Source organism: Leptonychotes weddellii, chromosome 2, assembly GCF_054177405.1.
Source record: "Leptonychotes weddellii isolate Sample4059 chromosome 2, ASM5417740v2, whole genome shotgun sequence".
In the NCBI taxonomy this organism is placed as follows: Eukaryota; Metazoa; Chordata; class Mammalia; order Carnivora; family Phocidae; genus Leptonychotes; species Leptonychotes weddellii.
The window spans coordinates 160029556-160043214 of record NC_138370.1 but is presented as its reverse complement, the minus strand read 5'-3'; the positions used below and the strand labels follow the sequence as shown (position 1 = coordinate 160043214).

Here is a 13659-nt window from a genome sequence, read left to right as displayed (position 1 = left end):
CATATCGTGGGTTGTTAGTGGGGCCAAAATTCTTATTTTGTAGTATTTTAGCCACCTGTACTTCCTCTTCTGTGAATTGTTTGTCCCAGTGCTTTGTCCTGCACCTGTCTAACGTGTGTCAAAGGACAAGGACCACAAGGAGTGGACTTCCAAGTATGTCAAGAGCCACACTTACTGTCCGTGTAAGCAAGAAAGGCTTTGTTGAGAAAATGGGTTATGAGGAAGTCTCTATCAAAGGTTAAAAGGAATGTGGTTCTGACAAAGGGTCATTAATCCAGGCTGCATGGCATGGTCCTAATTGCCTGCTTAGTGCCAGGCACTTCCTAGGTATTGCCACTAATGTCATAACCCTGCAAAGTATGAAGAACTATCCACATTTTATAGATGGGGAGACATTTATGCCTTTATGCTCAGAGATATAAAAGGACATTCCTAAACACACACCCACTGATAAGTGGCACCACTGGGATTCGAGCCAGCTCCAGTGTGTCACGCTGCTCACAGAAGACAGGGTGGTAGGCAAAGCAGGCAGAACGTATATGAGCATCTACACGTATGTTAAGTCCACTGGATGAGGTTCGACGCAGATCTTTAGCCTAGAAATAAAAAGCGGATGGGGGAACCCATCGGAGGACTTGAGGACTTGGTATTCCATGAGTTGATGAAAATGGATAGGTTCGCATCCCCTTGCTGACTAAAGGAGAGTCAAGACAGAGGCTGAGAGAAGGAAGTGAGAGAAACCAAGGCAAGTTCAGCTGACTTGAGGCTAGAGTGGAAAAACACTGTTAAGACATAGTTTGATGTAGTGACAGCTGAGGCGAGCAGTTGAGGGACACCCAGAGGTGGAAATATGGCACTCAGGAGCCCACACTCGGGGCGCCTGGGTGGCTCAGTCGTTAAGCGTCTGCCTTCGGCTCAGGTCATGATCCCGGAGTCCCGGGATCGAGTCCCACATCGGGCTCCCTGCTCGGCAGGAAGCCTGCTTCTCCCTCTCCCACTCCCCCTGCTTGTGTTCCCTCTCTCACTGTGTCTCTCTCTGTCAAATAAATAAAATATTAAAAAAAAAAAAAGAGCCCACACTTGGAAGGTACATAAGCACAACCCTTCATCTCTCCCGAATCTCTGTGGCCTCTGGTTCTTCCTGTCGTAGCACCTGAGTGTGACGCCTTTGAGTGGCTGCTTCTTTAAGCTCTGTTTTCCGTCCACAGACCATGGCTCCTTGGCCCGAGCTGGAAAATGCCCAGCCCAACCCCAGTAAATACATGGAAGGGACCACTAGTCAGCAGTCCACCACACCTGGGAAAGGCAAGGAGCCCGACAAAAGTAAGTGCTGTTCGTCCTGCCCCAGCCTGGCCTCCTGTGAGGACCCTCGGAGACTCAGGTCTGACCTGTATTCCCCATGGCCTCCATTGCTTGTTTGGGTAGATGACACCAGGACGCCTGTGACCAAGATCGAACTTCTGCCATCCTATTCCACCGTGGCACTGATAGAGGAGCCCACCGAAGTGGCAGACCCCTGGGACCTGCCTGAGCTTCGGGACACCGGGATCAAGTGGTCAGGTAAAAGTGGGGAGGGGGGACCCCCATCAGTGAGGGGTTGGGCTCACGGTCTCCACAGTATCGTCTCCTTTGTGTTGTCCTCTTCCTTCCCGGTGCTCTGATGCCCCTCAAACAAAGGTCCTGGCTAGGGATACCTCCCGGCAGTCTTGGAGGCTTCGAGTCCAAGCACAGTGTGAGAATCGGGGGACCTTTTGTTCTCCTTCATCCAGCACACTTGCTAGCATTGGAGTACCAGCCAGGCCAGGCACTGTGGTGCTCCTTATAACCCACTGTGGGCCGACTGGGTCCCGGGAGCTGTGCTCTGCATGCAGCCGTGAACAGTCGAGGTCCCTGCTCTGAGATCTCCTGGATGGGGGGCAGGGGCGTGTCCTCACCTAAACGTGGGCATCGAGGAAGGCTTCCAGAAGATAGAATAGACAGCCAGCATGGCTGGCATGCAAGCAAACGCTGCATTTCTTTTCCGGGTGCAGGGTGTAGGGTCTGTCTGCAGATCAGACAGCTGGGAGGGAGGAGGTGAGAACCACTGTAAGAGTGAGCAGAGAAAATAGCATCCGAGGACATAGCATTCCAGGATGTGTGAGCGCCCAAGCCCACCTCCAAATGGAGGCCGTGATTGCTACCTTGCGGCCACGTTCTAGAAAGTATTCTGTGCTGTTCTGAAGGTGCTCAGGAGAGCCATTATCTCTGACCCCACACTTAGCAGGTGCCAAGTGCCCTTAACTGCCTCACTCAGCAACACTGGTGCAGCTGAGCATGGAGTCTGGTTTGCCTGTCAGTGCCCCAGACCCCACCGAACCCCTCCTCCCCAGAGCTAATCCTTTAGAGACTTCACCACAGGCTTCAACTAAATGGACTACAGTGGTAATTGCTTTGAAAACTGCAGTCATGGATGCGTCCCATCTCTCGGCCTTGTTTAGCCCAACCTGGGGCGGGGGGGGGGTGGGGAAGGGGAGGAGGGGGAGCTCTGAGCTCATTGCCGGACTTGTGAGTTTCAGGCCCTAACAGCCTTCCTCCCTTTTCCCCTACCCCAGAGAGAGACACCAAAGGGAAGATTCTCTATGTCTTCCAAGGAATTGGGAAATTTATTTTGCTTCTGGGGTTTCTCTACTTCTTCGTGTGCTCCTTGGATGTCCTCAGCAGTGCCTTCCAGCTGGTTGGAGGTATGGATGAAAGGGACAAAGACCTGGGGTGGGGGGATTTTCGTGGTATTTGGTTCAAATAGGCACAAGTCAGCAAGTCCTCTCCAGTTGCAGCCTCTCAGCCTGTTTTAGGATGAGAAGTCACCTCACGTCTTGTGAAGTCATGCCCCTATTTTATAGAAGAGAAAACTGAGGTCTATAAAGGGGCTGTGACCGGCTGAGGTAGCTTAGGCCGGCAGCCAGGGCTGGAGCCAGTTCCAAGCTGTCGGCTTCCTGTGTTTGTCCACTGACCCTGGACGGGAAGCTGTCTGACAGAAGGACTTATCTCAGGGATCCCTGCTGTCTTGGGCCTCCCACCTGAAGAGATTATTAGCTAGGAGTGCTCTCGAAGCTAAAGTAATTGTGGAAAATCAGGGCTGGGCCTTAGCTAGAGAAGGACAAGGGTCCCAGAGTTGGGGGATCTGCATCCTTAGCAGTTTCTAAACATCTTCCGGGACTGAGTGTGGCTATACAGTGTGAGGGGGGACCCAGGAGTGAGATCAGTGTCTGCTTGGTCACCTGTGTTCCCCTGATGGGTGACGACATTGATAGCCAGCACTTTGAATGCCTCCTGGCGTCGTGCACATTCCTTCCCAAAGCTCTTCCCATTTACGAGGAGCATCCAGAGGCTGAAAGAGGTCATGCTGCCCGGCCCTTTGTTTCATAGCCTAGAGCTGGTGTAGTGGGATCCAAACTCAGATCCCAGTGACATGGAAGACAGTCGATTTTTATACCCCTTGGTGCCTTTCTTGAGAACTCATTCTTTGTGACCTGGGAGAATAGGGGGAGGGGGCACTTGTGGGGATGGATGAGGGGCAGACTGACCTCCTGGATGCCACTCCCAGTCCCCCCGGGTCCAAGGCAGCATCAGCAAGGGCTTTCACTCTCTGAGTACCTGACAAGTGGCCTCCACCCTCTGGGCCTCAGTCTTCAATAGATGGGTTGGGGAATGGATTGGTGGTCTCGGGCATCTTGAGGTTAGGCTGGGGCTGGAGAATGGGGGTTGGGTAAGGTGGATAGATAAGAATGAGAATATCCATTCCTGGGAGATAAATCTTCTGAATGGGGAATACATCCCAGAGACAGGAACGAGGGCATCAGGAGACTCCCTTGACACCCATTGGGCCAAGTAGAGTGGAGGCCAGGTTGGTGACCAGAGAAGGCTAGAGGAGGGCTTGCTGTGGGAAGGAATGACAGAAGTGTGGGAGGCTGCAGGGTGAAGGGACGAGGAACAAGAGGTGGTGGGGGTACATGGGGAGCTGGCTCACAGACGTGGAGGCACAGTTCCAGGGCAGCACTAGCAAGAAGCCCATGGAAGCAAGATTCCGTAGGTACCAGCCTCGCCATCGCCCCTCAGCCAGCTGACTGCGTCTAGAGACGACCGGTGTAGCCGGTGTCCGCCGAAAATTCTTGTGACCGTGCCCTTGTTTTTTTCAGGAAAGGTGGCCGGACAGTTCTTCAGCAACAACTCCATTATGTCCAACCCCGTGGCGGGGCTGGTGATTGGAGTGCTGGTGACCGTCCTGGTGCAAAGCTCCAGTACCTCCTCGTCCATCGTCGTCAGCATGGTGGCCTCCTCACGTGAGTCCAGGCACCTGTGGGCCCAGACATACTCCGGGCATTTCCCCGTCCAGCTGGGGGGCCTGGGATTTACTCTGAATACGTCCAGGCTGGTCACCGGTGTCTTCCTGTCTTGAGCAGCTGTGACGTGCCCTGCCTTGTCCCAGGCAGCGTCCTGTTTCCATCCCTGTGGCTGGGTCTGAAAATAGTCCCCGAGGCTTGAAGACTCAGCTCTGAATTCTCTGGAACTGTATTGTCCAGTCCAGCAGCCACTAGCCACATACGGCTATTTAGTTTTGTTAGCCTCAATTTATTTTAATTTAAAAGGTAAAAACTAGTTGCCGGGTTGCACTAACTATGTTTTTGGGGAGCGATAGTCACTTGTGGCCAGTGGCTGCCATATTGGGCCATGTAGATGAGGAACATTTCCGTCACTGCTCAGTGCTAAGAATAAAGGCGTGTAATCCCATCACGCACTGGCTTGGGGACAACTGAGCTTGGGAAGCTGGCATTCCGAACTTGACCCTGCTGATAATTTGCTCTGGCTAAGTTGGGACAGATACTCTGGGCGGGGGGGGGGGAGCTGCAATTTAAACAGGTTAATTTTCAGCTCAAACCAGCGTCTTTAGCAAAATTAACTAGATCTTTTCTGGGCTAAATTAGAAAAAGGTATTCTTCAAAATAATTTTCCTTTCAGGGCAGCTGGGTGACTCAGTCAATTAAATGTCTGACTCTTGATTTTGGCTCAGGTCATGATCTCGATCTCAGGATGGTGGGATCAAGCCCCGCGTCGGGCCCCATGCTCAGTGCGGAGTCTGCTTGTCCCTCTCCCTCTGCTCCTCCCCCCACTCATGTTCTCCATCTCTAAAATAAAATCTTAAAAAAAAACTTTACTTTCATATGTTAGAACATTGTGACAGTGTACTAATTGTGTTAGAAAAAGAAATTTGCCATGATAAATACACAAGTCCTTAAACATTGTTTCCTGTTTTCCCATAAGTTGGCCTTGCATCTGTAACAGGGAGGACAGAGAAATTTAGAAAGGCACTTGTAAACTGGGGTTCACAGAAGGGCTTCTTCATGGAGTCTGCGGAGTCCCTGAAATTATGTGCCTGAAATTTTTTTTGGTACACGTGCATATTTCTGTGATGAGCTGTCCTAGCTTGCATCAGATTCATAGCCTGGTGCCAACCCCAAAATGGTTAGGAAAGGCTGCTTTGGCAATTACCAGCTTGACTGAGGTCAGTCTGGCCGCATCGGGACCATGGCCAGGCTGCCTTCCTGAGCTTGCTAACTCACTTTCTCTCTTCCGCCCTCTAGTGCTGAGTGTACGTGCTGCCATCCCCATTATCATGGGGGCCAACATCGGGACCTCAATCACCAACACCATTGTGGCGCTCATGCAGGCGGGAGACCGGAATGAGTTCAGAAGGTAGGAGGCTCAGAATCAGCCTTTCCCCGCCATGAGGCTCATTGATTTGGGCCAGGTTGCCATAACTACCTTTAACTAGCCCATGAGAACATGTTGGTCATTCCTAGAGCTCTTAGAAGTAACCATAGTGGAGTACAGCTGGGGGTTGGGATCACATACTTACCAGCTGATGAAACTCAGCTCCCTGGTCTGCATAGCCAGGATCATTGGCTGTCACCACTATTGTCCATAGGACTAAAACCAATCCTACAGGTAAATGCTTAGCAAGGTACTTGGCAGGCAATCGGAGCTCCCTAAATGCAAGCCCTAGCTAGAAGCTTCCCTGCCATGTTGGTGTAGTTAAAACAAGCCCAGTTAGGATAGGATTTACTATCCCGCTTAGTCAGAAATAAGTATAGCCTCCTAAAGCTTCCTCTTTGGCTGAGCTCAACCCCTGCCACCTCCTCTTTGTTCTTCACTTGCATGCCAATGAAAGGCAAAATATAGTTTTTGTGGATGCGGAAGATCTGAAAATGGGGCCGGTTGAAACAGGCAAAGGGAACCCTTTCCTTCCAAAAGGTTAACGGGAAAATCAAGCACAATCTTCTAACTGCCTTCTAACTGATGGGCTTTTTCCAGAAGTTCTTAAAACAGAGAAGCAGTTTGTCTATGTGATGCAGTCACCTATGTGATGTGTCGGGCAGACAGCATTATGCAGGCTGGCTGGGTGGTCAGCAAATGCCATCCCTCTCCTCTTGGTGAACTGGCAGGTGGCAGAGGTCCTCAGAGTTGCTCATTTCTGCTCAGACACAGCTAACCTTCTTTGGTCCCTGATGAAATGTCCTGAGGGTCGCAATAATGATACAACATTATCCAGGGGGGTTGTTAATTTGATCTTCTCAAGAAGCTGAGTAGACTTTTCTTTGCCCCATTTCATTAATACAGAAACACAAAGAGGTTAAATAACTTCCCTAGGGGGCATGGCTGGGACTCAATCTAGGTTTTCTTCCAGATTTCAGGCTCTTTTCACTGCTACATATGAAATATAAACTCGCCAGATACAAACATGACCTATGAAAGTGCCTGCACATAGGAATATAATTGAACTAGCCCACCCCTCGTTTGTTTTATTTAAATAGATTGCTTTCAGTAACATCTTTGGAGATGTGCCTCATTCTTTCCTGGTGGCTTGGAATACCTCCGTAGGTTTCCGGAAAAGTAATGATGATGATATCTGACACCTACAAAGGCTCTTAAAACATTTTGCCAAGGGGGCGCCTGGGTGGCTCAGTTGGTTAAGCGACTGCCTTCGGCTCAGGTCATGATCCTGGAGTCCCTGGATCGAGTCCCGCATCGGGCTCCCTGCTCGGCAGGGAGCCTGCTTCTCCCTCTGACCCTCCCCCCTCTCATGTGCTCTCTCTCTCTCTCATTCTCTCTCTGTCGAATAAATAAATAAAATCTTAAAAAAAAAACCAAAACATTTTGCCAAACTACTAAGAAATATTTACACCACTTTATATCGCTTTATGAAGATGTCTTAAATCACCTTTTCTAGGAAGAATAAGTTACTTTTAAAAATATTAGCTGATATGGTAGGCAAAGATTTGCACTTACAAGTAAATAAATTGTAAATACATTTTACTACTAGTGAAGTTAAGCATTTCCCGCACAGGTTTATTAGCTTCTGTCTGTTCATGTCCTTTTTTGGTTTTAGGTGTTTTTTGCACATGCAGATGTGTTTTTTTAAAAAAGATTTTATTTATTTGAGAGAGAGAGGGCACGAGTGTGTGGGTGGGGGGAAGGGCAGAGGGAGAGGGAGAAGCAGCCTCCCTGCTCAGATCCGTGGGCTCCATCCAATCCCAGGGGCCCCATCCGTGGGGCTTGATCTGAGCCCAGGACTCTGGGATCATGACCTGAGCCGAAGGTAAATGTTTAACCAACTGAGTCACCCAGGCGCCCCAACATGCAGATGTTTTTTAAAGGAAACTTTTTTTATTGAGGAAAAAAAAATCTCATTTCTCAATCTGGAGATAGGATGGAATTCAGGGTAACGTACGAACCTTCTCAGATCTAAATTGTGGTGTATATTGGCCTTATTTCCTGTGCAGGCCGTTCAGACGTTTCATCGGAGTCTCAAGAGCTTAACAAAGTTAAGAACTCAGTTGAGGGCTTTAGTTACCACCATACTTCCGGCCCCCATCTTTCCCCAGGAAGACTGTCTTCAATGGGCGTGATTCAGAAGTGGTCTTGATGCGGCACTTCCAAACGGTGGCCACTGAGCTCACTATTGCAGCCATAACCTGTCTACTTCCCTTTCCCCCACAGAGAGAACTGAGTGCTGTCTGGCTTGTGGCAAGGGCTCTGCTGGGCAATGGGAGACCAAGGGTCCTGGTCTTCTATTCCCCTACGCTTGCTGGCCCTCAGTTTCCTCATCTGCCAAATGGGGATATTGATACTGCCCACGTGGGGATGGCTGTGAGAATGTGAATGGGACATAGATAGGTGACCCCCCCTCCCCCTCCGGCAGACAATGCCATCCATGACCTGCCTAGACTGGTGCCCACTTGCTTGTTCACTAATCCGACTGTTGGCTTGGGGTGGGATTCTTATAGGGCTTTTGCAGGAGCTACTGTCCATGACTTCTTCAACTGGCTCTCCGTATTTGTGCTCTTGCCCCTGGAGGCAGCCACCCATTACCTGGAGATCCTGACGGACCTGGTGGTGGAGACCTTTAAATTCAGGAATGGGGAGGATGCCCCAGCACTTCTGAAAGTCATCACAGACCCCCTCACGAAGCTCGTAATCCAGGTAACCCAGCCTCCTTCAGAGAGGGAAAGGAAGGAACTAACTCCTCCCCTCCCCACCCCCGCCATCCCCCTACTCCTCCCAACTGGGCAGAGATGGTGGAGAAGCACAAGGGTCTATAAACGCTGCTCTTTGGTCGCCTCTCAAAAAGGCCATGGGGAGGCAAGACTTCGGGGACACCGGGTAGCGGAACTGGCTTTTTTGGTTTTCTTGACTTCAACAAGAGTCATCTTTATTGGGGTGGGAGCGGGCGGTGACCAGTGCTTCTCAAGACTCAGAGACTCCACTGGGTGCTTGGGGCCATTTTATTGCCCCTACTGACCTCGGCACCCGTGGGCTCATGGATAAAGCATTATCCTGCTCCTAGCCAAAGAGGAAGGTTGCTGTCCTTCCCTTCCATCTCACCCCTCTGCTCCCTAGGATCATTGAAATATTGTTGAAATAAATTTTAAAAGGTTTTGTGGTTGTTACCTTGGAAAACAGGTCAGCTGAGACCTTGCCCCTTATCACCCCTACCTTTGGGTTTGCTGTCATCCAGTGACCATCTACTGCGTGCTCCTAGCTACCAGCCCGTTGTTTAGAGGATCATTCATTTCTTTGTCAAGCACCTGCTAACGTCCAGGTGTGGTGTTCCACCCTGGGGTGCCGATGGAGTGAGTCCTGACTCACTCCTGCAGGGGCTCTCGGTCGGGCTTATGTTGTTGAAGCCCCTTTAACTAACAGAACTTCCTACGTGCCTGTCCCTCCTCTGTGCTGGGGACGTGCTGATTCTCTCCTGTCTGTCTTCCTTAGCTGGATAAGAAAGTTATCAATGAAATCGCAATGAATGACGAAGCCGCCAAAAACAAGAGTCTGATCAAGATTTGGTGCAAAACTTTTACCAACGTGGTATGTTTCTAAGAATGTTGCTGGGTGGGCAAACTCTTGCATCTGTGCTTTAAGCAAAACTTTTAATTCAATGTGGGCAAATGAGAGGTAAGAGGAAGTAAAAATTGGCCCGTGAGAATCCTTAAGGAAACAAGTCTTTGAATGCTGGATGGACAGACAATGCAGTAGGTCCAACCCATTTTGCCCCACCCTGAACCGTGTATACATTATTCCTGGCTTGTTATTTTCATGTCTTCCGTGGCCACCTGTGTTCCCATTTATGGAGGGACCTGTGGAAACAATGCATCACACGTACAGACACACACATTGATGTGTGTCTCTCTCCTACTTGCCACATAGCCTGCCAGTCCCCACCAGAAGTGAGTATTGTGGACTATACATCCCATTTCTCAATGTTTGTCATCCAGACTCAAATGAATGTCACTGTCCCTTCGCCTGAGAACTGTACCTCGCCTTCCCTTTGTGGGTTGGACGGTTTGTACACCTGGACTATCAAGAACGTGACCTCCAAGGAGAACATTGCCAAGTGTGAGTGGAACTCAGCAGAGCATCAGCCATGGGGATGGGCTGTCTGGGAGGTGCTGATGGTGTTCTTTATCTGTGTGAAGCCCATTAAGTGAAGGAAAGCAGTGCACTAAGGATTCACTGAGCACCAGCATTATACCAAGTCATGAACTATGCACTTTCATAGCAGCGAAAACAAAGGCTCAGGGACAGGTCCGAGTTCCCACAGTGAGGGGCAGAACTAGGACTTGAAGCCCGATTCTTCTGGCGGTTCCATAATGCACCAGAACTCATCAATAGATTCCAGAGTGCTCCCTCCGTATGCTTTGGTATCCCTTGGGCTCTAGGGAGACGCCAGCCAGATTTGCAGGAGATGTGGGGCCCACACAGAACAGAACAGATACATTCACCCTGAAGTCATGAGTCCCTGTTATACAGCAGGCCCCATTCAAGACCCTGGAGCCATAGCACTGATCAAGGCAGTGAGCCTACATGATGCTCCAATTCTTTAAGAAGCTAGACTGTTGCCCTAGGAATCTTGGCCTAGACATCTTTAACTCTTCTAATCATTCCTTATATACCCATGTGTGTATCTCTGCTTCTCTTCCTCTTCTCCACACCACCCACATTCATTCTGAGCAGTAAAGGTTCCAAGTGTGGTTTACCTCACAGCATCCATGAGTCTATCACCTCCCATGTTCTTGGTGGCACTATCCATCCATCAGTAAAACCATATAATTGTGGGGCCACACAGGACTTCTAAAAAATAAGGAGTTTTACAGTTAGCAATAGCTCCTACTCTGACTTGCCCATCCTACCTTTGCTGCTCAGACTCTTTGTTGTAAGTATCCTTGGTTTCATGAGTAAAATACACCATGGGATTTAGAGGTAGAAGAAAGCTCCCAACTAACTCTGTGACTGCAAGGATTTCACTTCATGCTCTAGCCTCATGAGGCCCCACTGGCTAGAACAGAGCCTCAGGGTCACACTTAGCTGCAGAGGGAGACTGGGAAGTGTGGTCTTTATTCTGGGTTGCATAGGTCAAGCTAACAACCAAGATTGTGTTACTGTCATACAGAAAGATGTTGGGGAATGAGTAACAACCTGTGGCCTTGGGGGGGGCCCCATGGCCCTCCTAACAAGGGCTTTCCATTGTCTTTTCAGGCCAGCACATCTTTGTGAATTCCAACCTCCCAGATCTTGTTGTTGGCATCATCCTGCTGTTAGTCTCCCTGCTGGTCCTCTGTGGCTGCCTGATCATGATCGTCAAGCTCCTAGGCTCCGTGCTCCGGGGACAGGTAGCTGTTGTCATCAAGAAGACTCTCAACACTGGTAGGCACCCTGACCCACCTCCCCTGCCAATTCTGGGCTTTCTAGGGCATGGCATCACTGTGGCCACTCCCGGGGTGGTGGGGGGCGGAGGGGGGCTCCTTTAGATTTTTATCTAGCAATGGCCTCTGCATGGAGTTTCTCTCTTGGATCTGATAAGCTGAAGAAGTTAAGCTGCCATTTGCCCTTGAAATCGTCCTTGGTGTCTTGGGTGGAGTCTGGGGAAGTAGGCACAAGCTTCTGTCACATTTGAAAGGTCCTGAAGAAGAGCCAGCTCAAATCCAGAGATCTGTGAGATAGACCTTCCTTCTGGCAGGTTTTCCTATACCCAGGACTTTCGGGTCTGTCAGGATCCCTTAGGAAAAGGGTAACGGATGCCCACCCTGCTCCCCACTTCCCTTCAACTCTTGGGAAGAAAACATGGTTCCAGACAATACGTCAGCATCTTGAGGCAGCCAGTGCAACCCCACTGGCCAGGAGAAGCTCCTGATGAGTATGGCATCCTGGCCAATGAGAGTGTGCCAAGCCAAGGACATCCCTCCCCATGAAACCTCAGTGAAATGGGGCCAAGAATATCTGCCTCCCAGGGTTGTCCCAAGGTTGCCATATGGCTGCGCTGGGTGACTCTGGGCACCTGCTGGGTATGCAGGGCCTAATCCCATATGGGTGGTACCAAGAGCTCCATGTATGGGACTTCTGAGCTGCTGCCCTGCCTCCATGCTCCTTCACAAAGGTGGAAGATCCACAGCATTGGGAGGCCAGGCCAGGCAGGACAGAGGCCCCAGTGCTCCAAGTGCTCTGTGGGAGGAAGGTGGTTATTTGGGTGGAGTCTTAGTTCCACTGCTATAACAAATTATCCTAGGCTGGGTAGCTTGAACAACAGAAATGTATTTCTCACAGTCCTGGGGGCTGAGAAGTCTGGCCTTGGGGTGCCAGCATGGTCAGGTTCTGGTGAGGTCCCACTTCCTGATTTACAGATGGCCACCTCTTCACTGTATCCTCCCATGGAATGAGTAGAGAGGAAGCAAGATCTCTGTTCCACAAGGGCACTAATCCATTCATGAGGATTCCACCCACATGCACTAATTACCTCCCAAAGGCTCCATTTCCTTCTACAATCACACTGGGGGTTAGTGTTTCAACATATGAATTTTGGGGAAACATTCAGCCCATGGCATGTGGGTTTAGCATCTCTACTTCTGAACCTCAGTGGATGTGTGTATTTGTCTTCATAACACACGCACATTCTTGGCTCCACCATCCTAATGTGCAAGGTGAAAGGATTCTCAAAATCCGATTTGTAATTTCTGACCGTGGCGTGGGGTGGGGAGGCTGCTGACCTGACCCTCTAGCCCAGCCCATGCCCCTCCAGGTCCTCTGGAGGTGCCAGCTGGGACTCCAACCCAGGCCTTCCTTAGAAGACCTGTGACAAATCCCTTTTCCTTCTGTCTCCTAGATTTTCCCTTTCCCTTTGCCTGGGTGACTGGCTATCTGGCCATCCTTGTGGGGGCAGGCATGACCTTCATCGTGCAGAGCAGCTCCGTGTTCACATCCTCTATAACCCCACTGATCGGTGAGTTTCTCCCTCGCTTCCCCTTGTTGCCACTACTATCTCCCATCATCCCCTGGGGCTGATGTTCTGGTTTCTGGATTTTCCTGCCAGGTATTGGTGTGATCAGCATCGAGAGGGCGTATCCGCTCACGCTGGGCTCCAACATCGGCACCACCACCACAGCCATCCTGGCCGCCTTGGCCAGCCCCGGCAGTACCCTGAGGAGCTCACTGCAGGTTGGGAAAGGCTGCGCGGGTTAGGGGCTCTGGTGGGCTACAGCCCCATTCGTGGGCTTGCCAGCAGATGGTTTGGAACAAGAGCCAAGTTTTTCTCTATGTTCAACACTGTGCGACCTCCCCCATCCCTGGTGGTGGTTGAAACAGAGGCGGGGGGGCCACTACTTGGTAGAGGAGAGAAAGAATATTCAAGAAGCATAAACACTTCCCATCTACTCGCTCCCCTCTTGGGGAACTCTGCCTGGACATTGGGAGGTCACTTGGGCTCTGGGCTCAGAATTTAGAAGAATTAGGGAGACCTGCCCAGATCACCTCAGTTACTTGGGCAAGAAGACCTTTGGCATTTGCATTCTTGTCCTGCCTTTCCACACTAAGTGACCTTAGACAGGTGACCTAACCTTGAGCATCAATTCCCTCATCCGAAACCTGGGAGCCATATCTCATTAGGATTATTCGAAGGAGCCGATGTGACTCTGTCCGGACAGAAATCTGAGTGTAGAATATAAATTTGAGCCCTCCACGTAACTGGAAATTTTCAGTAGCCCCATTTTAGAAAACTGAAACAGGGAGATCAGTTTTAATAACGTACCTGATTTAACTCATTATTTCAACATGTAATTGATTAAAAAGCTGGTG

At 50.2% G+C, this 13659-nt stretch overlaps 1 protein-coding gene across 1 annotated transcript in view; it reads left to right on the top strand.

Annotated features, from left to right (window-relative positions):
• The first annotated feature begins 1211 nt into the window (after nt 1–1211).
• SLC34A2 (solute carrier family 34 member 2) overlaps nt 1212–13659 on the top strand; it is a 15252-nt gene continuing 2804 nt past the window's right edge. Inside the window, exons 1-11 of the mRNA XM_081812533.1 lie at nt 1212–1323; nt 1426–1560; nt 2592–2720; nt 4176–4319; nt 5619–5730; nt 8322–8517; nt 9307–9402; nt 9810–9930; nt 11071–11238; nt 12692–12808; nt 12899–13023. Of these exons, the coding sequence (XP_081668659.1) occupies nt 1212–1323; nt 1426–1560; nt 2592–2720; nt 4176–4319; nt 5619–5730; nt 8322–8517; nt 9307–9402; nt 9810–9930; nt 11071–11238; nt 12692–12808; nt 12899–13023 (1455 nt within the window). The remainder of the gene's footprint in view (nt 1324–1425; nt 1561–2591; nt 2721–4175; nt 4320–5618; nt 5731–8321; nt 8518–9306; nt 9403–9809; nt 9931–11070; nt 11239–12691; nt 12809–12898; nt 13024–13659) is intronic.